Source organism: Vulpes vulpes, chromosome 11 (genome assembly GCF_048418805.1).
Source record: "Vulpes vulpes isolate BD-2025 chromosome 11, VulVul3, whole genome shotgun sequence".
NCBI classification, from domain to species: domain Eukaryota; kingdom Metazoa; phylum Chordata; class Mammalia; order Carnivora; family Canidae; genus Vulpes; species Vulpes vulpes.
The window spans coordinates 14,241,683-14,269,551 of record NC_132790.1 but is presented as its reverse complement, the minus strand read 5'-3'; the positions used below and the strand labels follow the sequence as shown (position 1 = coordinate 14,269,551).

General features: G+C 42.7%; 1 protein-coding gene and 1 non-coding gene across 2 annotated transcripts in view; both read left to right on the top strand.

Annotated features, from left to right (window-relative positions):
- The window catches only part of PARVA (parvin alpha), a 165,439-nt gene that overhangs the window by 88,726 nt on the left and 48,844 nt on the right, over positions 1 to 27,869 (top strand). The window contains exons 2-4 of the mRNA XM_072725642.1: positions 10,295 to 10,384; positions 10,466 to 10,536; positions 12,785 to 12,887. Of these exons, the coding sequence (XP_072581743.1) occupies positions 10,295 to 10,384; positions 10,466 to 10,536; positions 12,785 to 12,887 (264 nt within the window). The remainder of the gene's footprint in view (positions 1 to 10,294; positions 10,385 to 10,465; positions 10,537 to 12,784; positions 12,888 to 27,869) is intronic.
- LOC112927111 (U6 spliceosomal RNA) lies at positions 15,989 to 16,095 on the top strand. The gene has a single exon (XR_003236458.1). It is a non-coding gene; the product is annotated as a U6 spliceosomal RNA (small nuclear RNA).

The window sequence follows — 27,869 nt, the reverse complement described above, 5'->3', positions numbered from 1 at the left end:
TACTCTTTGGAAGGAAGGCCCACATTTAAGAGGCAAAGGATTATGCTCCCCTTGCCTGAGGTCACAGAATCTATGTAAATTATGTGGAATTCTACAAAGGAGATTTCTCTCCTCTTCGTCATTTACTAATTCAGTCGTTGATATCAGTATGGACTCATGGATATTGGTTTTGTGCTTTTGGTTATAACCCAATATTTATTTATTTTGTTGCTCAGATTGTGTTCTAGCTTCTTTCCTTTCTGGTTCCAGACTCATTTTGCAGATTCCCTTTCCAGGCCTAGAATTCACCATCTTTCCAAAAAAGCTCTGGTTCCTTTTATTGGAGAATCATACTAGAAACCAAGATGCTAGGTATATATGTTCATTGCTACTTGAGGGCCATTACCTTTATGACTTCTCAGCTAATAGAGTAAGAAACTAACCCAAGTATGTGTAGTTGACCCTTGAACAGTGTAGGGGGTTAAGGGCACTGACCCCCTCACAGTCAAAAACATCTGTATATAACTTTTGACTCCCCCCCAGAACTTAACTACTAATAGCCTACTGTTGACTGGAAGCCATAAGAATAACATAAATAGTCAATTAACATATTTATATGTATTATATACTATATTCTTAAAGTAAGATTGAGAATTGAAAATGTTATTAAGAATATCATAAGGAAAATACATTTACAGTACTCTAGGTATATTTATTGGAAAAAAATCCATATATAGATGCACCAGGCTGGGCTGGGACAGGGACAAGGAGATGATAGTGGGCCTGGCTCCGAGATGGCAATGTTTTATAGTCTAGTGGCCTCAGCTCAGCAGTGGCAGTCACTAGGCACACCTGTGGGGTGTGACAGCAGCCTAGAGGCACAGTACAGCCACTCCATCTGCCTGGAGGTATACCGGGCTTGTGACCATTGGCAGCTGTGGCTACCTCTGTGTACACCAGCCCTCAGGAGGCCAAGGGGCTGGGGCACTGCCACAGAAGAGGGGTCCCTCCCCAGCCCAAGAGTGTCTGAGGTCTGTGGCCAACCCAGTACAGCCCTGAAGCCTGAATGATTCAGTGCAGGGATGCAATGGGCATGGGGATCCAAGCACAGTGCCATTCCTGCCCTCTGAGCACGTTCCTCCTCTTCAGCCCAGCCTCCTACCTGCCAGCCCTGGGTGCTGGCATATGGGTGAGCTACAGCCCTGCCCAGATCTAGGGCACGTAGGGGCTTCTGACAGCCTTGGGGAGCCTCTCCAGCTATTCAGAGAGCAGCAGGTGCAGCCTCTTTACCAGCTGCCTTTGATTTGGTAAGGACTGGGGTGAGCCCTTGTAAATAAATGCCTTGTGGCTTTTGCTGTCAACTCAAAAACAAAATGCATAAAAGTGGAGTCATGCAGTTCAAACTGTGCGGTTCAGGCTCATCTGTACTCCTGCCTCGCAATATTTCCATATATAACCATCTGTTTCTATATTAAGCTAATCAAGAGGGTTTACTGATATCTCCACCTCTAATCCATTACCATGTAGATCATCTTCACCTTTTTCCCTGCTTGTCTCCCCCTCCCACTCCAATGGTGAGAAACTTGGCTCCTACCATCTACCATCCGTTTCCTTAATTGTTCGATACCAGTGTGCATGTGTGGTAGTATCAGAATTGTTGACCTCCACCCCCATGAGAAATAACTTTATCAACTAGACTACATGCTAATGTGCAGTTCCTTCTAACTTTGATTTCAGAGACACCACTCATTTCCAATAATACTTAGGTCAGCACCGTCCCGCTAACCCCTTTCAGTGAGATGGTCTCATATGTTTGTAATACTGTTGGGTTCTATTATCACAGTCTGCGTCCCATGCTTGGAGCCCCCAACCTCCTAAATGATTTTTTTAATTTGCTTACCTTGAGGTTTGCTCCCCATGCTATAAAAGTTCTGTGGGCTTGACAAATGCATAAATCACTTATCTATCATTATAGTATCATAGTTTCACCTTCTTAAAAATTTTCATTACTTTGCCTATTCAGACCTGCCCCCAAACTCCTGGCAACCACTGATCTTTTCACTACCTTTACTGAATGTCATATCATTGGAATCACACATTGTGTTGCCTTTTCAGAGTAGTCTCTTAGGAATCATATATTTCAAGTTCTTCATGTCTCTTCATGGCTTTATTGCTCATTTTTAAAAATCACTGAATAATATTTCACCATGTGGATATATCACAGTTGATCTATTTGCCTATTGAAGTATGCCTTGGTTGCTTCAAGTTTTTGGCAATTATGAATAAAACCGCTATAAACATTCACATGCAGGGTTTTGTGTGAGTATATGTTTTCAAATCAAGTAAATACGAGGAATACCAGTTGCTGGATTATATGATAAAACTATAGCTTTGTAAGAAACTATCATGTGGTCTTCCAAGATGGCTGTATTATTTGGCATTCCCACCAGCAATGAATGAGAGTTCTTGGATGTGGCTTCACATCTTTGCCAGCATTTGGTATTATCAAGTTTGGGGGATTTTAATCATGCTAATAAATGTGGTGGTATCTCATTGTTTTGTCATTCCATAATGACAAATGATGTTGAACCTTTCTTCATGTTCTTTTTTGCCATTTCTACATCTTCTTTGGTGACGTCTGTTTAGAGCTTCCCATTTTGATTTGTTTTCTTAGTGCATTTTTAAAGTTTTTTTGATGTTTTGCGTATAAATCTTTTATCCAATCTATGTTTTGCAAATATTTTCTCTCAGTCTATGGCTTGTTTTTTTATTCACTTAATACCTTTTGCAGAGTCAAAATTTTAATGAAATCTGGCCTATCCATTTTTCTTTCATGGATTGTCCTTTTGTGTTGTATGTTAAAAGTCACTGCCAAACTCTGCGTCACATGGGTTTTTCTCTTCTATTTTTTCTAGAAATTTTTTAGTATTGTGTCTTATTCTTAGGCCTATGATCATTTTGAGTTAAATTTTGCAGAAAATGTGTGGCTTATACCTAGATTCACTTTTTACATGTGGATGCCCAGTTGTTCTCATACCGTACGTTGATAAGACTATCCATTCTGCATTGAATCACCTTTGTTCCCTTGTCAAAGATGAGTTGAACATTTGTGTGTGTGGATCTGTTTCTGGGTTCTCAATTCTGTTCCAGTATACTCTTTTGCCAATGTCAAACTGTATTAATTACTGTAGTTTTATAGTAAGTCTTAAGGTTTGGTAGGGTCAGTCCTCCAACTTTGTCAGTTTTCTTCAGTATTGTGCTGGGTACTGTGGGTCTTTTGTCTTTTTTGTAAGCTTGAGAATCAGGCTATTGTATAACCACAAAATAGCATGCTGTGATTTTGAGTGGGATTGTATTTCATCTATGGAGGAAATTGGGAAGAATTGACACCTCAACAAAATCAAGTTTTATAATTCATGAATACTTCATTTACCTAAATCTTCTTTGATTTTTTACATCGAGTCTTATCATTTTCTGCATATCCATTCTGTATGTATTTTGTTAGATTTGTATCTAAGAATTGCATTTTGGGGTGTTACTATAAATAATATTGGGTTTTTAATTTCAAATTCCAATCATTCATTGCTGGCATATAGGAAGGCAAAGGGCATGTATATTTTTCTACCTTGTATCTCTAACCATGCTATAAATTGCTTACTAGTTCTAGGAGTTTGGAGTTTTTTGTTCTATTTTGGTCAATTAGTTGGCATTTTCTACACAGATAACCATGTCATCTGCAAAGACAGTTTTATTTCTTTGTTCCCAATTTCTATACCTTTTATTTCTTTTTTTTAAAAGATTTTATTTATTCATGAGACACACAGAGAGACAGAGACATAGGCAGAGGGAGAAGCAGGCTCCCTGCAGGGAGCCTGATGTGGGACTCAATCCCAGGACCCTGGGATCATGACCTGAGCCAAAGGCAGATGCTCACTCACTGAGGCACCCAGGTGCCCCTATTTCCTTTTCTTGTGTTATGGCACTAACTAGGATTTTTAGTATGGTTTTGAATAGTCATGGTGAGAGGAGACATCTCTGCCTTATTCCCAGTCTTAGGAGGAAAGCATTCAGATCCACACCATTAAGTATGATGTTAGGTGTAATTTTTTGATTGATGTTCTTTTAGGTTGATTCTTCACATAGACAAAAACTGTAGGGGTTTACTGACCAGATCATTGTCAAGTGAGTTGTCTCTTGCTGCCCAGAACGTCTGTGGGGGCCCTTGATCCATTTAGGAATTAGGGGAGTTTTAGTAGCTTTCAGAAGGACCAGAGATTAATCATCAGAGTCTTGATATGGATCTAGAGCAGTCCAAATATCTCACTGGTGCCCACTTGCACTGAAGGGGAAAAGAACGTCCTAGCTATTCTCTTGCCTTCCCTTGGTATGTCTAGTTTGGTTTGGTGGTGGTTTTGTCTTGTAGACACAGGGAGCATGGTCCAGGGAGTGCTGGGGAACAGATGAATTCATGACCCCTGACCCTCTGGACCACACCTACCTATTTGCTCCTCCATCCGTAGCCCTCCCTTCCCACCTACATTCCCAGTGCTCAGGCATAATCATCACTCTCAACACCTACCCTGTTTTTACTCACCTTGATGGTATTTTTTTTTACACTTGTGTCAGAGAAAAATCTATAGTTTTCAAAGTCCATCTCAAATCCTCCCCAGTCTTGCATCCAGAGCTACCTCTGTTCTGCCTGAGGTCCCACAGCCCTGTAGGAGCTCACATGGTTCTCCCTCTGTGCAGCATCCTGAATGTTGTGTTTATATGTCTGCCCCTCCCACCATCTGTGAGCAGAGTGAGGCAGATCCCTGTCTATTTCCCAGGCCTATATTCCCAATGCTGGCATGAGGTCGGCTTCAGAAGAGGTGCCTAGTGATGTTTACTAGTTGAATGAATGAAATTACTGGCTTTGCATAAATGGACCCTTTTGTAATTTGCGAAACTTCTGTCTGTCCTTCTCTCCATTCTTGTTGTCCCTGTGGTATTCCTTGGATCCCTGTATGTATTCTGAAGTATAAGAGATGCCTGCAGCTATTTTGTTTCTCATGGAAAAAAGGAAAAGAAAATTATCATTCGTTGTAGACCTATGCTATTCATCTATCAACTTTATAATCCTGGTGTCCTGTGTATTAATTAGGGTGTTTGAGCTCCAAGCCCCAGAATATGCCAACTCAACTAGCTTAAACAATAAGGGAGGGATCCCTGGGTGGCTCAGCAGTTTAGCGCCTGCCTTTGGCCCAGGGCATGATCCTGGAGTCCCGGGATCGAGTCCCACGTGAGGCTCCCTGCATGGAGTCTGCTTCTCCACCTGCCTGTGTCTCTGCCTCTCTCTATGTCTTTCATGAATAAATAAAATCTTAAAAAAAAAATAAGGGAGCTGATTATATCTCTTATAACAGGACACATAAAGCTGGAGTGGTTCCAGGGATGGTGGCTCAACAGTATCAACAAGAACCCCTGTTTTTTTTCTCTACCAATCTTAGCATATTAGTTTCTTCTTTGGATTTGGGCTAGCTCACCTCATGACCACAAAATGGCTGCAGCAAACCCAGGCATAGCATCCCGACATAATAATGACGAGAAGGAAAAAGATACCTTTTCTTCTTTGGGCCTTCCTTTAAAATGAAGGAAAACTATTAGAGGCTTCTAGAAATTTTCTCTCACTGCTCATTGTATCACAGGGCAGTGCTTGATTCAGTCACTACCAAGGGAATTAAGATGATCATGATTAGCTTAAACCAATCAGGATCTCCCCTCAAACTTAGGAGGGAGAAGTGTACACTGAAACAAACTGAAGGGTCTTTGAGCAGGAAAAAAGAGTAAAATAAATATTAGTTAGGAAGCCTGTAGTGTCAGCTACAACATTGTTTTGTAGAGAACTGTTTTAGACCGAGTTTCAGGGAGGTTAAATTGCTTCCTTAAGGTCCCACCGCTGATAAAAATAGAAGTTGGATTCAAATCCAGCTCTTTTCAACTCCAAAGCCCATCCTTGTACTTTCTCTGTGGCGCAGCTGGACCCAGAGTCAGCCTGCATTTCCCGGAAAAGCCAAAGCCCCCTTTCTGATGGCAAGCACTTCAGGCAGGAGTTGAGGCAATCACCCTGCTTTCCTGAGCTCGACCTTCAGCTGGGCATTTAATCTGTTTATTAAGTTATGACTAATGGCACTGCGAGACACCAAGGGCTGCACATTCAGACCTAGTTTTAGATTGTTAGTGGAGGTTCAAGGGATAAACATCATATTCCTATTCTGTGCCGAGAAAATTCAATTGCAGCTCTTTTCTCTTTCAGAGCACAGGGATTGGCGTGGGGCTTCTGCTGGGTCCTGCTTGGGTTTAATAGAAATGAAGCCTCCAAAGCAGGCGGGCTGTTTTGGGAAAGTGGCCACTAATGCGGCCCCATGGGGCGGGGGCCAGGCCCAAACTGGGCAGTTTGCATATTCACTTTTACAAACAGTTGGCTCAGAGTCAGCAGTTAATGGGATGGGAATGATGTTCCTGTACCAAATCATTTCCTGAAAAAAAAAAAAAAACACACACATTTCCAATTGCAAACATATCTCAGCCTTTCTTCTAGGGTTTGTTATGTCTCTGTGAGTGAATTAAAGAGGCAGGGTAGAGGGGAGTGTTTCTGACTGGGGGTTTTTCATCTGAAAACATTTTAACAATGATGTACACATAAAAAAGATCCTGTTCAGACCCACCTTTAGGAGGCCTTGCTGCAAATATTACATTTCAAGTCACATTTTAGAGGTGTAAATATCTCCATAGTCGCAAATTGGCTCTGGCCGCATGCACAACAGTCTTGGAACAGATGCGGCTTTTCTCTGCTTACAAAGTATAAGCACACACATGTGCACACAGGGTCAGGCCAAAATTTATCCCCCCCCCCCCCCCTCCAAGAACAAGCTGGAATCTTTCTTTACATCCTCTGCACTGCTTTGGCAGACTCTGGCTCAATTCATAACCTGTATAGTTGAACGGTGGTCTTAACGGTTTGGGTTATTCATTTACTCAACAAATAGTTTTTTAATTTTTTAAAGAGATATTTGTTTTAGTGCATGTGAGCAGTGGGGAGAGGCAGAAGAGGAGGAAGAGGAGGGGAGAGAGAGAGAGAGAGAGAGAGGCAGACTCCCTGCTGACACAGGGAGCATAACTGAGGGCATGATCTCATAACTGAGATCGTGCCCTGAGCCCAAATTTCGATTCAGAAAGTCAACTGACTGAGCCACTCAGGTGCCCCACATAATATATTTACACAATTCTTACCAAGTACCTGGCACTCTTCTAAGTGCTTAATATATATTAACTCATTTAACCTCACCAACCCTAGGAGGTAAGGTAATATTATCACTCCCATTTTGCAGTTGGGAAAACTGAGGTATAAGAAGTTAATGAACTTGACTGAGGTCACAGAGCTAGTAGATCACAGCTTTGAATGTAGGCACTCTGGCTCCTCTTTGGGGATCTAATAGTGAACAAAATAGAAAAAGTGCCAGTCTTCCCACAGTTTATTTTCTGGCAGGGGGGAATAGACAACAGACATATGATTAATAGTTATTTCAGGGATGCCTGGGTGGCTCAGCAGTTGAGCACCTGCCTTCGGCTCAGGACGTGATCTTGGAGTTCCGGAATCAAGTCCCGCATCGGGTTCTGCTTGGAGCCTGCTTCTCCTCCCTCTGCCTGTGTCTCTGCCTCTCTCTGTGTCTCTTGTGAATAAATAAATAAAATCTTTTTAAAAATTGTTATTTCAGATTGTGATGAGTGTTCTGAAGAAAATATAACATGGGAGGGAGCAGGGGGCTAATCAGAAGGCCTTGTAGGTGTGAGTAAGGAGTTGAAGCTTTATTCTGATTGTAATGGGAAGCCAAGGAGAGCCTAAAGCAGAAGAATGTATGATGCTATTTACATCCTTCTAGATCATCCTGACTCTACAGTGGGAAGGAGACAGGGGTGGGGAAGATGCATCGGAAAGCGGTAGACCGGTTGGAAGGTGATTCTGGTTGTCCAGGTGAAAGATAATGGTGGCCTGACCCAGGATGTGGTGGTGAAGACGGTGAGAAGTGGTTGGCATTGGATCCTGGTTTAGAGGTGGAGCCCGCAAAACTTGCCAATGTATTAGATGCAAAACATGAGGAAGAAGGAGAAGTTAAGGGTGGTTTTTTTGGATTTTGGCTTAAACCATTATATAAATGGTGGTGCCATTTCCTGAAGAAGAGAAGAACCGGGGAATGACGGTCTTGTTTTAGTGATGTTATGGTGGGGGTGAGGGTGTTGACAATCCTTATGTTTCGGATGTATACATTTGAGGTCTCTATTAATGGACAAACAAGGAGACATCAGGTAAGCCTGGAGCTCGGGGTCAGGCCGAGTCTAGAGATTTAAATGTGGACATCATCAGCCTTTGGGTATATGCACTCAACCAGGACAACACCATCCAATTGAACTTCTGGTAATGATGGACAGCATTACATCTGTGGTGTCCGGCATGGTAGCCACAAGCCACCTGTGGGTCAGTGAACACTTGCAGTGTGGTTGGTACAACCGAGAAACCAAATTTTTAATTCATTTAAATGTGCATAGCCTCATGCGTCTGGAGCCTACTGTACTGATAATGCAGACCGGAGGTGGACTGTCAGTAGAGAAGGTTCTGGGCAGGAGCTGGCATCTTTACCAACCAGTACACCCAGCCCCGCACCCCCATTTAAGAGTGACATACCTCCACTGCCCAGTGCTTGCACAGCAGTGCTTGTTCTGGGGTGGAAATCTTGCCGCTTTGGGAGAAACAGCCTGGAAAAGAAAGCAGACTGCTAGTCTGAAGAGGAATCGTGGAAGAAATTGTAGGAGTCTAATGCAACCACAGGAGTCCATTGTTTTCCACTAGAAAGCAAATGCAACCCTCTGCTGATTAGAATCATTTCAGCCTTGAAGGTGTGGCTTTTATTTTTTCAGCCGTGCTTCATGGGGAGAATGGCAGAGAGTGGTGGGTGTCTGTGAATTTGCAGATTCAAGACCGTGACTGGCTGATATCCCATGTGAATGTCAAGAGCCCACAGCGACGGGACTAAATACCAGCTTCATAATGCAAGTTGTGTCTCTTTAGGGTAGAGTGTGTTTCACTCTCTTTGTTAGGCAATCTCGTTCCCAGTCCAACTGCAAACATCAGTGAGTTTGCTAATATGAAAGGACTCTTTGTAAGTGGCTGCCTTGGGCTCAAGAGTTCTTGCAAGTATATGCTGGCAGTCGAGGAGGCCAGAGTCCATAAAAAAATAAATAAATAAAATTGGAAAGATGGGACATTGCTTCTATTAAGGTTGATGGCTGCTGCCATATTAGCTCTTTGAGAGCCCTTGGTGACCAGTGCCTTCAGAAAAAATGGTCTTTCTGTGCTTAATTGGTGAAAAGTAATTATCCAAACTGGAAGTGAATGGAGGTGAGGAGATTTCAGTCACTGATTTTAGAGGGAGGTGATCCAAGGTCAGTGCCCAGCAAGTGCCCATCACACAGTGGTTTTGTGGTAGGGATTTGTTTTTCAATAAGGCTTCATTTCCGGGGGGCAGGAGGGGGCACATAGAGGGGAGCGGGCTGGAAGTCTTTAGTGGCCATTGACCTCTTTTTGTTTTTTCTTTGAGGAAAGTGGAATTGTAGATTTCTAGGATTTGAAAACAGTGAAAGGACTCGCTGGCCAGCCAGTGGAGCTCTTGACGTTCAGTTGAGGAAGTGGACCTACGAGGGGAGGCCCCCAACTCATTAGGGCTGAAGGACAGGACCGGAGCCCAGAAAGAGGCTGGACTGAGGCATTCTTGAGAACAGCAGGCTGGGGTGGGGTGGAGTGAGAAGAGATTATCCTCATCAGAAAAATACTCAGGGAAGCCAAACAAGGAGAGAAGGCGGAGGAGGGTTGCTCCAAGGATGGCAATGGCTTACAATGGAAATGTAGCCTTGGCTTTGGTGACCTTGCTCACCCCAGTGGTTACTGGGCACCCAACATGCACCGGACAGCAAGCCCTGGAAGGGGAGGGGCAGGCAGGGATCTGAGAGGGCAGTGCCCACCTCACTTGTGTTTATCCTGAGCTCATGTCTGGGAACAAGCAGCGGCCCCTCTGTGTCCCCCAGAAAAGAGAGTGAGGTGATAGTTGGAAGAGGGGCCATGAAGGGGCCTGCTCGGTCCTCTTCACAGGGAGAGGCAGGGAATCTCCTGCAGGCTGAGTAACAGCTGTTACACGTAACCTCAGTGGTTTCAGGAATGACAATCTCCAACACGCTTGTCATCCATGGGCGCAGTGTGACCCTGCCTCTGTTCTCCCTGCAGTATCAGAGCTTCAGGAGGAAGGCATGAACGCCATCAACCTGCCCCTCAGCCCGATCCCCTTCGAGCTGGACCCGGAGGACACCATGCTGGGTAACTGGGTCTCTTGTTCTCTGGGTTAGCCTCATGCCTTCCAGCGGAGCCACCCCCACTGACTGCCTTTTTCTTTTAAAGAGGAGAATGAAGTGCGGACGATGGTGGACCCAAACTCCCGCAGTGACCCCAAACTGCAAGAACTGATGAAGGTAAGAAGAAATTAGCCTGCCCCAGGCTCAACCAGCATCTGTAGAGCCCCTGCTCTGGGCGGCCTGCACCGAAGCCACTGCCGAGTGAACTGGGAGTCCCGGGCAGTCATGGTCCCGCAGGTGGACATCTCAAATTTAGCAAAGATGGGACATGGGCGCTGCCCCACAAATGGTGTTGGTCACAAGCGCCGGAGAAGTTAGCACAGATGAGCTCACACGTGCCAGGATCTTAGAGTTCATACAGTCTTCCCACTGCTTTTCTCAGGGACCCTCGAAGGCATCCTGCATGTGGGTCTTCGGATCCTCCCCACTTACCGATGAGGCAAATGAGTCTTACAAAAGCCAGTGGTTTGTGTTTGGTCACAGCTGAGGAGAGGAGATGGAATTCAAGCAGAAGTAGATGAGATTAAATGAAGTAGTGTACGTTGTGCCTGCCACAGGGGCTGGCGGGTACTCATCCCCTACAAAATGTCCATGCCATCCCCCTTTGGATTCCTCATCCTGTTTTTCTTCTTCAGCTTCTCCAAGCTGCCCTCAAAACAAGACAGAAAGGCACCGGATGCCAGAGTGGTTCGTTCAAAATGTGAACCGGATCCATCATTTTCCTACTCAAACCCTGTGTATAGATTCCTACCAACTGAAGGTTGAGGCCCATGCTCCTGAGGGTGGTGGTATTTGGGGTCTCATGCTCTAGCTGCCTCTCTAGCTGTCCCTATTAGAGTCTGATGACTGGTCACCACTACTCAAACCCTTCTATCTCCTTCACTAAATGGTGAGGTGCTCAAGAGACTCTTTTTTCATCATTGTACCCCCAGGATCCAGCACAGAATGTGACATGGAGCAGCTATTCCTAAATGCTGGATGGGTGGGGATAGATGGGAATGACTGGCTGGAGGGAGGGAGGGAGAGTAAAGGTAGGGAGGGAAGATCCTATGGACAGTAGAACAATGTAGAACAATGTACTGTGAAGGCCCCAGGCTCCACCCAGGTGTGGGAACCCAGCCCAGCTACTGCCCCTGTTATAAAGGGAATCTGTTTATACTGCAGTGCAAAAGGTGATATTCCGTGTGACTCCATTTATCCAAAATTGTGGGTAGTTGCCTGAGGTCTGTCCTCAGGAGAGGGGACAGAGCCCAAAGATCCCAGAGGAACCTTCTTATGCTGAGAGAATTGCTCTGTATCTTGGTTGTGGTGGTTACATAAATGACTAAAACTCACCAAACCATATCTTTAATATCAGTTAATATCAGTTAACTTTACTGTATATAAATAATATAATAAGCAAATGAGCTGAAAAATTTTAAAACAAGAGAGCAATGGACTTGGACCAGCTACAGTTTCCTTATCTGAAAAAATGAAGCGAATGATCCGTCCCTCTCAGAGGTATTGTGCAGATTAACTCTACGAGATGCCCCATGGAATGGCTTCGCTCGGTGCTTGGTGCAGAGGGTGCTCAGGTAATGGCAGCCACTAAGAGAGACACGAGAGAGGAGACCACACTGGCCCCACAGAGAGGTAGCTCGGGGCCAGGAGATCAGTCCCTTAGAGGGGGATGGAGAGTTCGGTTCCTGTGTCTGTCCATGATCCACGATGTGACCTTGGCAAATATGTTCACTTCTGTGTGTGATCTCCCCTCCTGAGCATGGGGGTGACAGTAACCACCTGGCCGAGTGTCATAATGGGGGAGAGCTTTATTCATTCGTAAGATGTACCTCCACCAATCATTTGGCCCTTGCCATACGTAATTCTTTTCTGCTATCTGAACTGGAAGTATCTTCCTCCTCCATTTTGGAGGTGGGCAATCAGAGGCTCAGAGCAGAAACTGGCCTGCCTTAGATTCATAGATTGTGGAGGTACATGCACAGAGGCTCCTAGATGACAGAGCTACACAAATCAGTTAGTGGGTAACTAACCCCAGTTTATAGAACTCCATACCGTTGCCTGGTACATCCCTTACCCCAAACACCACATGAATGTAGCTTGCCATTGGGGTAAGGGATGGTAAGGGGCCACAAGATATTAACAGGGACGCTGTTAACAGGTGTCACCAGCACTGGAAGCTCTTGCACCAGAAAAAGAACAGGGTCCCCAGGGCTCACACCGTGTTGTGACCACATACTGAATCACAGGGGCCAGTTCTGCTTTCCAAATCGGAAGCTCATTTAGATTTTAACTGTCCAGGATAAGAAAGCTAATCTATAAGAAAATACGCATGACTTTTCTCTTATTCGGTCTCTCTCCCCGGTAGGTATTAATTGACTGGATTAATGACGTGCTTGTTGGAGAAAGAATCATTGTCAAAGACCTGGCTGAAGATTTATATGACGGACAAGTCCTGCAGAAGCTCTTTGGTGAGAAGGGGGTTGAGTGTTGCGGTGGAGATCTTTGATCTGCAGGTGGATGGCTCACCGACTCCTACTTAGGGGCTTGTTCTCAGTTTACAGCAGCTCACGTGCAGTGGACTGTAGATGTGTAGAGTGTGGGATACAGACCAGTGGGGCATTGAGGTGTCCTTCTGGAATCTGTTTTACGTGAATGAATGGCAGAGGGAGTTCAACAACCACATGGGGCTGTTGCTCCTAGCAGTCGAAGGCCATCAGCTGGGGAGATGAAAAGATTCCAGTGGATACTGGAAAACATACCTTACCCTCTCCAGAAAGTTGTGTACTTGTGGCCTCTGTAGGTATATTTACGTGTGTGTGTGTGGGGGGGGGGGGTAAGTATATGTTTGTATACCTCTGTCACCTGTGGGCGTGTGTGTGTGTATATGAGTGTGTGTTTGTGTGCATGGATGTGTACTTCTGTGATCCGTGGACCTGTGTGTATGGGTTCCTCTGTGTACCCTCTCTAGGTCAGGTGCAAGTATGTGGGAGCCTGTGCCTCTGTGATGTTCGGCCTCTGCGTGTCTAGGTGTGTTATGTCTGGGAAGGTGTGTGTCCATTCCAAGTGTTCCCATGAAAAATATAAGGCCTCCAGGGAAAAAAAGGTGAATTCAGGGGTGATCTCAGTGTTGAAAGGCCAAATTCAGCCTGAATTAGTTTGGACTTTCCTCAACTGCTCCCCATTTTCTCTCTTGTCCCAAACCTCTGCTCCAGATTCTAGACTTTCATTCCTAGCTGTCCACTCAGCTGTGTGCACCTCACACAAAGCTCATCTACTTTTCCCAAGATACTCCTTGACCTCTGAGTTAATAGAACCCCTTCTCCCTCTTTCTTGCCACCTCCAGAGAGGTGGGAGCCCTCCAGGGTGCATTTCTTCTTGCACCCATTGTCTCCCTGCCACCTTCCCTTGTCGGCACTACTGAAACAGCTTCCGACCTTGCCTCTGTGCCTCCCCTCTCACTGGCCCCAGCCCACTTGCACGGCACCAGCAGAGGAGTCTCCTCCAGACTCAAGTCTAGTCTTGCCAGTTCTTGCCCTCCCCTACTAGGGGGACCCAGGCAGGCCCCATGGCACCACATTCAGACATATCTGCAGCCACTACCGGCTGTCTTCTCAGCCTCAGATCCAGACACCTTCACACGTGTGGTTTTTGTAATGTAAGGTGCTGAGTATCGTGCCTGACACACAGTGAGTGTCCCATCAATATCTTTCATCATTTTCATTAGTTCTAGCTTTATTTTTTTTTTAAGATTTTATTCATTCATTCATGAGAGACAGAGTGAGAGATGCAGAGACACAGGCAGAGGGAGAAGTAGGCTCCTTGTGGGGAGCCTGATGCAGGACTCGAACCCAGGACCCCAGGATCACGCTCTGAGCCAAAGGCAGATGCTCAACCACTGAGCCACCCAGGCGCCCTGACTTTATTATTTTTGTGAATACCCTTGTGGTGTTATTAGGTAAAGGTCTGTGGGCTTCTCGAGGGCAGGAACACCACCTCATACTCATTTATCCAGGCTTCTCCAGTTTGCCTGCACATATTGCCTGGCACTTAATCAATGTGTATTAAATGAATGAATGATATAAATTCTAGTAATTTCCAGGAAGCTAAACTGATTTGGTACCCAAACATCAATATTAGTGGGTGTTTAATATTTAAAGGCTTGTAAACGCAATTGAACACAGAGAGGAAAAGGCTTTGGCACGTGTCCGTGTGGAAAAGCCATGAGCCTCAACTGAGCATCTCCTTCTGCGACTGTGGCTTTTAACTCCCCCCACAGATTTCTGGTTGGGATCTGAAAGTGTCTCGAGATGCTCTGTGTGGGGCTTTCAAGGCAAGGGTGGAACGTGGCCATGGAGTGATGGAACATGGTCATGAGGTAATCTTGCTGCTGTGAATGGTTCCAGAACCGCCCAACATCGCGTCCTTGTGGCCCCGAGTCAGGCACAGAGCAGTCACATTCGATTATTTCAGATCCCAGACTTCCTGTTGAAAAGGTGATGATGCTTTTTGTCAAACTAAGTCTAGACCCTTTGTAGGTCGATGGCTGGGCACACATATTAAAAGCTATATAGGCAGGCTAGCCAGCTGGAGAGAACCAGTTTGCTGGTAAAAATATGCCTCAGGAGCTCCTGGGAAGAGTCAGTCTGGAGATAGTTTGGGGACCCTCTAACCTCGACTCCCCCCTGGCTGTTTTGCTATCTTCCTCTTTCCCAGCAAAGTTTCTCAAAAGAATATTTGGCCCTGTATCTGCTTCCCCACCATTTATCATTCCCCGCTGAGGTACAAGCTGGATACCACCCCACACCTCCACCGGCTTTCCCTTCTGAGGTCATCATGTCTATTCTGGTGACGTCCTATGCTGTGGCATCTGACACTACTGAACATCTGGCCCCCCTTCCCCAGGGCAGGAGGTTCCTGGGATCTCATGCCTGGTTCCCTTCTGCCTCCGACACACCCCGCTTCCCTAATTTCATCTGCCTTTCTTCTCTGTATAATGGTGGCCCCTTCTTATTTTCTCACATCCTCTTCCTGGGTGTTTCACCTCCTTCTCCATTTCAGCCATCACCTCTCTGATAATCATTCTCTGAAGGTATAACATCTTTTCTTTTTAATATCTATTTGACAGAGAGCACAAGCAGGGGGAGTGGCAGGGAGGTGGGAGAAGCAGGGAGCCCAATGTGGGGCTCAATCCCAGGACCCTGAGATCATGACCTGAGCTGAAGGCAGACACTTAACCGCCTGAGCCATCCAGGTGCCCCTGTAAGGTGATCTGCTTTCTAGGCATGCCCACCTGGGTGTCACACAGGCACCTTGGAACCAACCCAAACTGAGCTGCTTATCGTCCCCCTCCTCACCAAAAGCCATCCTGCTTTCCATAGCCATGCATGGTGTCACAACCACACTGCTGTTGCTCCGATTAGAAACCTGGGAGTCATCCTCTCTTGCTCCTTCTCTTTCATCCCTCATAGTCTGTCCCAAATTATGACCACCATATTTCCATATGTAATGTGTCAAACATCCCATTTCTCAACCAGGTAGTATGTGTAAAGCACTTAGAAAGTACTGGCTCGAGCTTCCTTCAGCAGCACACATACTAAAATTGGAACTTTACGGAGAAGATTAGCATGGCCCCTGTGCAAGGATGACACGCAAATTCATGAAGCGCTCCATATTTTTTCAGGAAGTTTCCAATTGTCTTGATGCTAATGCCTTGCTAGAGGGAAAAGCAATCTTTAACTTGACAGTGACAAGACCTCCAGTATCTTACAGGTCCTCCTTAGCATATGAAAATCCTTTTGAAATCTCTGTTTTTGCTTACCTCCCCCAACTGTGCACGTATCTAATCAACCACGCCTCATAGGCCCAGGGCAGCAGCTCTTTCTGCCCACAGGTCCTGTCCCTGTGCTTTGATAAAACCACCATTTTGCATGAAAGAAAGGGAAAAAAAAGAAAGAATGAATGAATGAACTGGCTTCCTACGTGCTAGGTTGCTGGAGCTTTCTCCACCATCTTCCAGCCCCACTGCTGCCACCTTAGCTTCTCTGGATCCAAAAATCCTTCTCTCTGTGGTGTGCCGCTTCCTGCCTTTGGTAGACCTCTAAGAGCTTCCAGATCCTCTTTAGAGTTTACTATTTATCTTAATATTAAATAGGCCATTTGTGAATGGGATTTTAACTTTCATTTTGAACTAATTTTGGACTTAGAGGTTCAGAGAGAGTACAGAGTTCCTGACCCCCCAGCCCAGTTCCCTCTAATGCTAACGTCTTACCCGACCACAGTACAAGGACCAAAACTAAGAAATCAACCTTAGTGCAATACTTAACTAAGTTACAGAATTTATTTGGATTTCGCCAGTTTTTTACATTCACGTCCCTTCTCAGCTCTTGAATCTAATGCAGGATCCCATGTTGCATTCCGTTGTCAGGTCCCCTCCAACCTGTGACAGTCTGTCTTTCTCGTCTTTCATGACCTTGACACTTTTGAAAAAGGACTGATTATTTTGTAGAATGGCTCCCAACTTGGGTTTGTCTGATGTTTTCTGATGATTAGATGAAGGCCACAGAAGTGACGGGTCCTCAGTGTATCTTAGCAGGGAGTACATGATGTTAGCGGGTCTTATTACTGGTGAGTTAACCCTGATCACTTGGTTAAGGTGGGGCCTATCAGATTTCTTCACTGTGAAGTCACTATTTTTCTCTTAGTAATCCATGTATTTAGGGGCAAGGGAGATCACTTAAGATCATGCAAATATCTTGCTTTCCCTTAAATTTAAATATATGATTGAGATTATCAACCCTATTTTATACTTTGTATATTAGTCAGCGTTCCAGAGAAGCAGAACCAATAGGAGACATACGGAGATAGGGCCGGAGATAGAAACTAACAGTGTGCTGGGCACCATTCAGGTGAGCCAGGGAGCTCTGGGAAGGGCCATCCACATCATCCAGAAGATAAGAGGGTACGTGTTCTGCCTTAGGGGCTGCTCCTCATGAGCGTGGCTGTTTCTCTGTACCTTTGGTGTTGCTACCAGGGAAGACGCAGATGCTGGCCATCCGGGCCTGCCTCTTTCTGATGCTACCCCCACCCTCTCACATCTCTCACATCAACAGCTCCAGCCCTTTCCACACCTCAGGACAAAAGCTTGCTGTATTTGCATCCCCAACACCTAGGCAATAGACAGGACTGAGAGAGGCAGGAGAGGAAGGATTCTAGAAAAATGCCTACGCTAGATAATCATTTCATGGGAACATAACCTTTCCTGACTTGGGATAGCTCTGTGAGTTTCCTTAGGGTATGTTTTATTTAACTGATTCTTATCTTTAAACATGTGCTCCCCTGTTTAGAGGGATGAAAGTCATAAGGCTCTTCCCCCTGGTTTTCACAATTGCATATGCCCGAAACAGGGTATTTTGTTCAAGCATGTGACAGAGAAAAGTCCCCTGGGCATAAAGGTTCTGGAGGAGGGTTTGTTGTTTTTGTTTTTGTTTTTTTTGAATTTTAGGGTGTGTGTTTGTCTTTGTCCCTGATAGACCCTAGAGAGTACGTCTTACACTGACCTTACTCTTGTCAATTAATATTCATTAAGCAACAACCATTTCATTTGCTACATGCTAACTGCTGCGTTTAGGGATATAAAAGTAAACATGTTGCAGGGTAACATACATTGTAACACAGGGCCTCCCTGTAACTCATGGCCTAGGGGCACAAAGGGCTGTGGGATATCAAGTAGTTTAGGAAAGGTACCTTGAAAGAGGGGGCATTTTGAATGTAGCCTTGTGGAAGGAGAATTTCAACCAGGTGTAGAGGGAAAAGAACATTTTAGCACAAAATGCTGCTGGTACACCCTTGATTTCCATGGAGGCAGAATGTTGTGCAGACAATGAGGGCATGGGTAGGTGATCATCAAGATTAGTTGTGCAGGACGTGTGGCTAACACAGATGAGACCCAGCACCCAGACCTTGATTTCTTACGCCAGTCTCCAATAATAGAAACCAGGGTATTTGGAGAATTGGCAAACTCTCGGATTGGAGCATTTTGCAGTGCCAAAAAGAGGGGCTGAGAAAGCATATGTATCTGTGGGGAAGGTATTCGAGATCAACCTAAAGCAGCCCCATTGGCTAATGGTGGAAGAATTTGAGCACATAAATGAATGACAGTAATATTGGGTTATAGTCCAAAGTGTAAAATCAATATCCCTAAGTTCATGTTGATATAAATAGCTAAATAAATGAGAGAAAAGGGACAACTCTTTCGCACTGAATAATTCTAAATTATTCACGTATTTACAACCCCCTCAAAGAAGTAAAAGTTTGGGTGGTTTGCATTTTAGTGACTGGCTTCCAGTGATTATGGTATGGAGCTGGGGAAGGCAAGTAGCTTTGCAGTAGAGAAACAAGGTACAGACCCTGCTTTGACCAGGTGATCAAAGTTAACATCACCAATGATAAATCACATTGATAGCATGTACCCTTGATACGATACAATGAAAAGAGCACTTCACTTCTGTGGTCTTCCTCCACAACCCATAACCTCAGTCTAACACTGAGAAAAATATAGGAAGAACTCAGTGCTCCTCAAAACTGTCAAGGTCATGAAGAGCAAGGAAAGTCTGAAAACCTATAACAGAATAGAGGATGCTAAAGGTGACAGTGATGAGTAGGTGTGAACAGAAAAAGGACATTAGGGGAAAACTAGTGAAACCCAAAGTATGGAGTTAATATTCATGTACCAATGTCAATTTAGTAGTTGTTAACAGTGGGTGAAACTGGATTCAGAATATGAAGGAACTGTCTAAACTATAGTTTTTAGCTTTTCTATAAGTCTAAAAACCATTCTAAAATGAAAATTTTTATTTAGAGAAAGAAGAAGAGCCTGCATTATAGAGAACCTTGAACAAAGAAGTTTAGACTACATTGGGTAGGTAGGCAGTAGTAACTGCTGATGGCCTGTGAGCCAAGTGACATGATCAGAAATGGGGCTTTTGAAGATGATCTAGAAGCAGTAGAGGAAGTACCAGCACAGCATCTCCTTGTAATGATGATGTCAAACTAGAGGGGGGGGGGGGGGGGCTGTATAGATGGGGAAAAGCTCCCAGAAAACCTAGCGATACAAGGAATAAGCAACTAAAGGAAACTGGTGGATGTTGAATGGGGATGGCCCCATGAATCCCAGGGAGAGAAACATCTTGAAGGGTTTGATCATATTGGTTTTGACAGTCACTTCCCCACACCCAACAGTAAGTAGGCTGAAGTAGAAACTGTGCTAAAACTGAGAGAGGAATGAAGAGAAGGACAGGAGACAAGTTCCAACCTTGGCTCTACCACTACAACATTTCTCTGCAGCTCAGGTCACTCTTCTGTAAAACCAGGATGATGGCCTCTACAACCTCACAGCTGAGCTAGTACAGTACCACTAGCCACGTGTAGCTATTAAAAGTGATCAAAAGTAAAAATGTATGTACTTAGTCACACCAGCTACACTTCAAATGCTTGATAGCCACTTGTGTGTGTCTAGTGATTACATTCAGAGAGTGCAGAAATGAATATCTCTGTAAGTTCTTTTGGACAGCACGCTCTAAGGTCTTCCTGCTCTAACAGTCATTGATTCTAGAACACTTGCAGGTAATGCGTACTGCTATTCTTAAACTGGAGGAGGCATTTTTCTGGCCTCAAGCTGGGTGAGGCAGGATACCCAGCTTGAGGCCAGGATAAAAAGGATCTTCTTATTTTTTTGTTTATAAGTAATAGAGAAGCTCTCTCAAATTTCTTATGAAGTGGAAGTGCAGAGCTGTACATATGGTATGTCACTGTGTGTGTGAGTTGAGGGACACCTCTAATGCTTGAGTTTGTAGAGAACATCTTAGGGTAATAGTCACAATTAATTCTATAGAATGGAGCCAGGGAGTCTGGAACTACAATGGGAAGAAGGGACTTAATAATTTTCAAAGCTTGAATTTTTTCCATGTTTATATATTATCAACCTTATTTAAAAAAAATACAAGGGTTTTATATATAAATTTCGGTAACAGATGTGAAGTAACTATCAGATGTCAAATAATCCTTGACACATTTCAACAGCTATCCCAAGTAAAGCCATAAGAAAAGGGAACTACCTAGATATGATGGTGAAAACAATGAATATATTAAATAGTGAAATATCAAAGACATGGTATTAGGGACAAGTCAGAGATGACGGCTCTCACTACCATTATGTTTCGGATATACTACTTAATGTAATAAGAAAAGAAAATAGATTTTAGTGTTCAACATTGGCTAACTAGGTGTTCAAACAAATCCTCTTGGCATGTTTTAAAAATCTGGGTGACTTTAAAAATATTTTTAAACTGATATAGAAGGGAAGGAAGTTCTTCTGATGCCAGAATGAAGGAAGTGTAAATCTAGTAAAATAAGTATTAATTCCTAGTGACCTGTAGCCTAAGGCTTAATAGGTCACACATGCAGGGTCAAGAGAAAAAGCCTGGATGAAGTTGGATCAGAGACTCCTGAATAATGCCAAGCATCTCTGAAGGGCAACAGTTCCAGTGGGCATACTAGAAAGTCTCGTCCTATAGAGAGTCAGTAAGGATAAATGTCTCAGCCTTGGATATACATGAAACAACAACAAAGTCTGCCCTTGATAATTCTTTATCAAATGTCTGTACCCACACAGATTTAAGAGTAGGATTCACACTACTTATGTGGCTTTAAAAGCCCCAAGATGGAGGGATCCCTGGGTGGCTCAGCAGTTTAACACCTGCCTTTGGCCCAGGGTGTGATCTGGGAGTCCTGGGATCGAGTCCTGCATTGGGCTTCTGGCATGGGGCCTGCTTCTCCCTCTGCTGTTCTCTCTCTCTCTCATAAATAAATTAATTAATTATTTTTAAAAAGTCCCAAGATGGGAAGGAGAGAGGAAAATGGCAGAGTAGAAGAATCCTGAGCCTACATCGTCCCACAGACACATTGAAGAAACAACTAATATGTAATACAGTTCACTCTGAAATGACCTGAGACTTGCAGAGCAGATCTCCATAACTAAAGGCTTCAAGAGAAGGCCACATTGAGAAGGATAGGAGGGGAGGAGACACGGGAGGGACCCAAACCCTTGAAACAGTGATGACCCACATACAGGAGGGCTATTACTGGATGTCCTCCCCAAGGAGTAAGGAAACCAAGCCTCAAATCTATCACCTCTGGCCCTGGGGACCTATACCATGAAGTCCCCATAATGTCTGGTTTGAAAATCATCGGGGTTTAATTCTCAGGGCAGGGGGTGGGTTGGAGGCAGGTGTAGGAAGCTAAGCCTCTGCTCGTAAATGGCCAACACACTGTATCACTTGACCTGAGACCCAGCACAGAAATAGAAGTTTGAAAAGTGCCTGGGATATACATCAAGGAGAATTATTAATAACTTTAGGACATGTGCCAAAGTGAGGTAGGTATCTGCAAGAGCTTTCTCTGAAAATAGAGGTGCTGGCAGGCCTCATTTTTCTTATTCCCCTTCAGCCTAGCTAGCTGGGCATTTGTAGAAACCAGTTCTGGCACTCTCCATCTACCTTGTAACCTTGCAGCTCCTACCACACCCATGGGGCAGCCCCAGATCATATCAGTGTCTCTCTAGAGTGACTCCTTCCCCTGGGAGGGGGGAGCTTGTCCCACCCACCATCACACCCACTATAGTTGCACTATAGTTGCAGCCAGCCATGCCAGGGGCAATTGTTGCTCATCAGTGTGCCTGCAGCAGTTGCATCCAAACCACAATAGGAGGGCATATGTAGCACACATGGAGGACACTCGTGGAGCACCTGTTTCTGGTGACTAGAAGGATTGTGCTACTAGACACCACAGGATGCATTCTACAGAAGACTGCTATTTTCAAGACCAGGAGGCATACCTAACCTACCTAATACATTGTAAGAAACACAGAGAATCAGAGTAAAAGGAATATGATCCAAACAAAAGAAAAAGACAAAAAATTCCAGAAAAACAGCTAAACAAAATGGAGATAAGCAATTTACCTGATGAAGAGTTTAAAGTAATGGTCCTAAACTTTACTCACTGGACTTGAGAAATGAGTGGGTTAAATCATGGGGAACTTAAAAGAGAGAGAAAATATGAAAAATAACTAAGCAGAGCTGAATAATAACTGAAAAGAAAAACACTATAGAAGGAATCAACAATACAGTAGAGGATGCAGAAAAATGGAGCAGTGATCTGGAAGACAGAGTAGTAGAAAGCCCTCAAGATAAACAATAAAAGGAAAAAAAGAATTGTAGAGAATGAGGATATGTTAAGAGAATGCTTCATCATCAAGAATAATAACATTTGCCTAATAGGGGTTCCAAAAGGAGAAGAGAGAGATACGAGGCAAAACTTAACTTCAAGAAATAATAGCTGGAAACTTCCCTAACTGGGGACAAAAAACATATCCAGGTCCAGGAAACACAGAGAACACCAAAAATTATGCACCCAAGGAGGTCAACAACAAAACACATAGTAATCAAAATGACAAAAAGATAAAGAGAGATTCTTAAAAGCAGCAATAGAAAAGTGAACAGTTACACACAAGGGAAAACCCATAGGCTATCAGCTAATTTTCCAGCAGAAACTTTGCAGGCCCAAAGAAAGTGGCATGTTATATTCAAATTGATGAAAAAATAAAATCTACAACCAAGAATACTCTATTCAGCAAGGTTATCATTCAGAATAGGAGAGATAAAGAATTTTCCAGATGTGATAGGAATTCATCACCAGTAAGCTGACCTTACAGTAAATATTAAAAGGACTTCCTTAAATAGAAAAGGCCATAATTAGAAATTTCAAAAACATATGAAAAGAAAAAATTTGACTGCTAAAAGCAAACATACACTAAAGAGAGCAATCACTTTAAAGCTGGTATGATGATTAAAACACAAGAATTATAAAATCAATTATACCTTTTAAAAAAATAGTCAAGGGACTCAAAAGATGTAAAATATGACATCATATACATCAAACATGGAGGGGAAGAAGTAAAAATGAAGTTCTTTTAGAAACTATTGAAACTTAAATGACCACCACCTTAATATAGACTGCTATATACTTAGGGTGATATACATGAACCTCATGGTAACCAAAAACCCAGAACCTCTCTTGTATAAAAGATAAGGAGAAAGGAATCCAAATATAACACTAAATAAAATCATCAATGACAAGAGAACAAGAAAGGAACAGAGAACCTACAAAAATAACCAGAAGACAATTAACAAAATGGCAAGAAGCACATACCTATCAATAACTACTTCAAATGTAAATGGTCTAACTGCTTCAGTCCAAGACATAAGGTGGAGGAACGGATTTAAAAATGAGACCCATCTGGGCACTTGGGTGGCTCAGTTAAGTACCTGCCTTTGGCTTGAAGGGGATCAAGCTCCACATCAGGCTCCCTGCTTAGTGGGAAACCCTCTTCTCCCTCTCCTCCCCACTCCCACCCTATCTCTCTTTTCTCTCTTTTTCTCAAATAAATAAATAAAATCTTTAAAAAGATTCATTAATATGCTTCCTACAAGAGACTCAATTCAGAGCGAAGAGCACATAAAACAAAAGAATGGAAAAAGATATTCCATGCAAATAGTAGTGAAACAAAAAAAGCAATACTTACATCGGCAAAATAGACTTTAAAACAGAGATGGTAGATTCTGGTCCAAGATGTCAGCTTAGGAAGATCCTCAACTATTCCACAGGCACACCAATTCTGTACCTATTTATAGGGCAATTCCTACTGAAGAACTTAGGGCTGACTGAACAGCTGCACAACAAAAGATAGACCACATAGAAAACAGCAAGAGAGACAGAGACATGGCAGATGCTGTGAATTGCATTGGGGAGGGACAGTACTAAGTGACCAGGAACAGATTTCTCGGCCCTGGGGCATAGAAAAAAAAAAAAGCTGCATTTAAAAGGGCAACTAGAATATAAAGGAACCTGCCCTAGAGCCCTGCCAAATGGCGAGAAAGCTTCTGGGACTTTCTCTATAGAGAAAAGTGAAAGAACTCAGCACTTCAACAAGGAAATAGAAAATATGTTTTAAAAATCAGTTGAAGAATAACTGAAATGAAAAATACATTAGAGGGAATGAACAGATTAGTAGATGCAGAAGAATGACAGCAATCTAACAGACATTGTCATGAATAAAGCTCCCAAGCTTAGCAGAAAGGAAAAACGAGAGGGAGGGAGAGAGGGAGGAAAGAAGGAGGAAAAAGAGAAAAATTTTAAATGAGGGTACGTAAAGGGGAGGTCTTAGTCAACATCAAGCACAATACAATTTGTATTATAGGGGTCCCAGAAGGAAAAGAGAGGGAGAAAGGGACAGAAAACTTATTTTAAGAAATAAATGAAAACATTCCTAACCTGGGTAAGGAAAGACATTTAAGTTCAGGAAGCACATAAAACCCCAAAGAAGATGAATCCAAGGAGGTCTATACCAACACCACAACACATAATAATTAAAGAGAATTTTTAAAGCAACAAGAGAAGGGTACCTGGCTGGCTCAGTTGGTGGAGTATGTGACTCTTGACCTCAGGATTGTAAATTCAAGCCCCACATTGGGTGTAAAGATTACTTTAAAAAAATAAAGTATTTTTTAAAAGTGAATAAATGCAGCAACAGAAAAGGAAACTGTTACATACAAAGGGAAACCCCATTAGGCTATCAGCTGGTTTTTCAGCAGAACCTATGCAGGCCAAGAGTGGCATGCTGTATTCAAAGTGATGAAAAGAAAACACCTACAACCAAGAATACTCTACCTGCCAAGATTATCATACAGAATTAAAGGACAGATAATATGATTTCCTGACAAACAAAAGCTAAAGGGACTTGTTTGTGTGGAAAAGAAAAGGCCATAATTAGAAAAAAATTATGAATAAGATGTAAATGTGACAACATACACATAAAATGTAGAGGAGAATGTATAAAAGCAGTTCTTTTTGAATGTGTTTGAACTTAAGTGACCATCAACTTAACACAGATTGTTGTATACTTAGATTGTTATATATGAACTTCATTGTAACTCAAAGCCTATCATAGATACAGAAAAAATAGAAAGCAAAGCACAACACTACATAAAGTTATCAAAAACAAGGAAAGAGAGCAAAAGAAGAAAGGAACAGATAAAAACTATATAAACCACCAGAAAACAATTAGCAAACTAGCAATTAGTGCATACTTTCAACAATTACTTTGGATATAAATGGTCTAAAGGCTTCAATGAAAGACATAGGATGGCAGGATGGATTTTAAAAAAGAAAGACCTGGGGTGCATAGGTGGCTTAGTCACTTAAGTATCTGCCTCCGACTCAGGTCATAATCCCAGGGTCCTAGGATTCAGCCCCCCATCAGGCTCCCTGCTCAGCTGGGAGCCTGCTTCTCCATCTCCCTCTGCCTATTTGTGTCTCTGTCAAATAAATAAATAAAATCTTAAAAACAAAACAATACCAATCTATATGCTGCCTACAAGATACTCACTTTAGACCTAAAGAGACATAAGGAATAAAAGTGAAAGGATGGAAAAAACTATTTTATGCAAATGAAAAAAGGTGGCAGGGGGTGAGGGAAGCCAGAGTAGCAATTTAAATATCAGATAAAATAGACTTAAAAACAGATTTTATTAAGAAACAAACAAGGGCATTATATAATGATAAAGGGATCAGTCCAACAAGAGGATATAACAACTTTAAATATCCATGCACCCAATTTTGGAGCACCTAATACATAAAGCAAATATTAACAGAAATAAAGGGCAAACTTGACAGTGATATAATAATAGTAGGAGACTTTAACATTCCACTTAGATCAATGAGTAGATAACTCAGGCAGGAAATCAATAAAGTAACAGTATCGGGACATCTGGGAGCTCATCAGTTAAGTAGCCAAGTCTTACTTTTGGCTCCAGTCATGATCTCAGGGTCATAAGATTGAGCCCCAAGTCAGTCTCTGTCCTCAGCACAGAATCTGCTTGGAATTCTTTCCTCTTCCTCTCCTTACTCTAACTAACTAACTAAAAAATAAATAAATAAATAAATAAATAAATAAATAAATAAATAAATAAATCTTAAAAAAAAAAAAAGGAAACAGTATCTTTGAATGACATATTAGACCAGATGGACTTAACAGTTACATACAAACCATTTGATCCAAAAATAGCAAAATACGCAGTCTTTTCAACTGCACATGGAACATTCTCCAGGATAGATCACATGTTAGGCAACAAGTGTCAATAAATTTAAAAAGGTTGAAGCTGCCATATATGGCATCTCTTCTGACCTCAACAGTGTGCAACTAGAAATCAATCACAAGGAAAAAAATGGAAAAAACACGAACACATGGAAGCTAAACAGTATGCTACTAAACAACCAATGGGTCAATGAGATCAAAAAATACATGAAGAAAAATGAAAATGGAAAAAGAACAATCCAAAATCTTTGGGAACACAGTGGAAGAAGTTCTAGGAGGGAAATATAACAATAAACAGGCCTACCTCAAGAAACAAGAAAAATCTGAAACAACTTAACCTTACACCTAAAGAAAAAGAACAAAGCCTAACGTTAGTAGAAAGAAATAAAGATCAGAGGAGAAGTAAATGAAATAGACTAAAAAAATAGAAAAGAGCAATTAAACCGAGAGCTGGTTTTTTGAGAAGATAAAATAGATAAAACATTATCCAGACACATCAAGAAAAAAAGGGGACCCAAGTTAATAAAAAATGATACAAGTAACAACACCACAGAAATACAAAGGAATATAAAATACCATGAAAAATTATATGCCAACAAATTGGACAACCTAGGAGAAATGGATAAATTCCTAGAAAAATACAATCTTCTAAAACTGAATGAGGAAGAGACAGAAAATCTGAACAGACCAATTCTAGTACTGAAATTGAACCGGTAATCAACATTCCCAACAAAGGCCAGGACCAGAACAATTCACAGGTGTATTCTACCAAACATTTAAAGAAGAATTAATACCTGTTGTCCTCAAATTATTCCAAAAAGGAGAGGAAGGAAAGCATCACCCTGGTACCAACACCAAACAAAGACATCACAAAAAAAAAAAAAGAAAACTTCAATCCAATATCCCTGATGAACATAGGTGCAAACAACCTCATCAGAACATTAACAAACCACATTCAACAATACATTAAAAGACAATCATGACAACTACATGGGGTTATTCCAGGGATGCAAAGATGGGTCAATACCTGTAAATCAATCAATGTAATACACATTAAACTGAAGAATTAAAAACCATATAATCGTCTCAATAGGAGCAGAAAAAGCACCTGACAAAATTCAACATCCATTCATTAAAAAAAAAAAAAAACTCAACAAATTGATTTAAAGGGAACATAACATAATAAAGTTCATGTGTGAAAAACTTTAGCTAACATCATACTCAATGGTGAAAAACTGAAAAC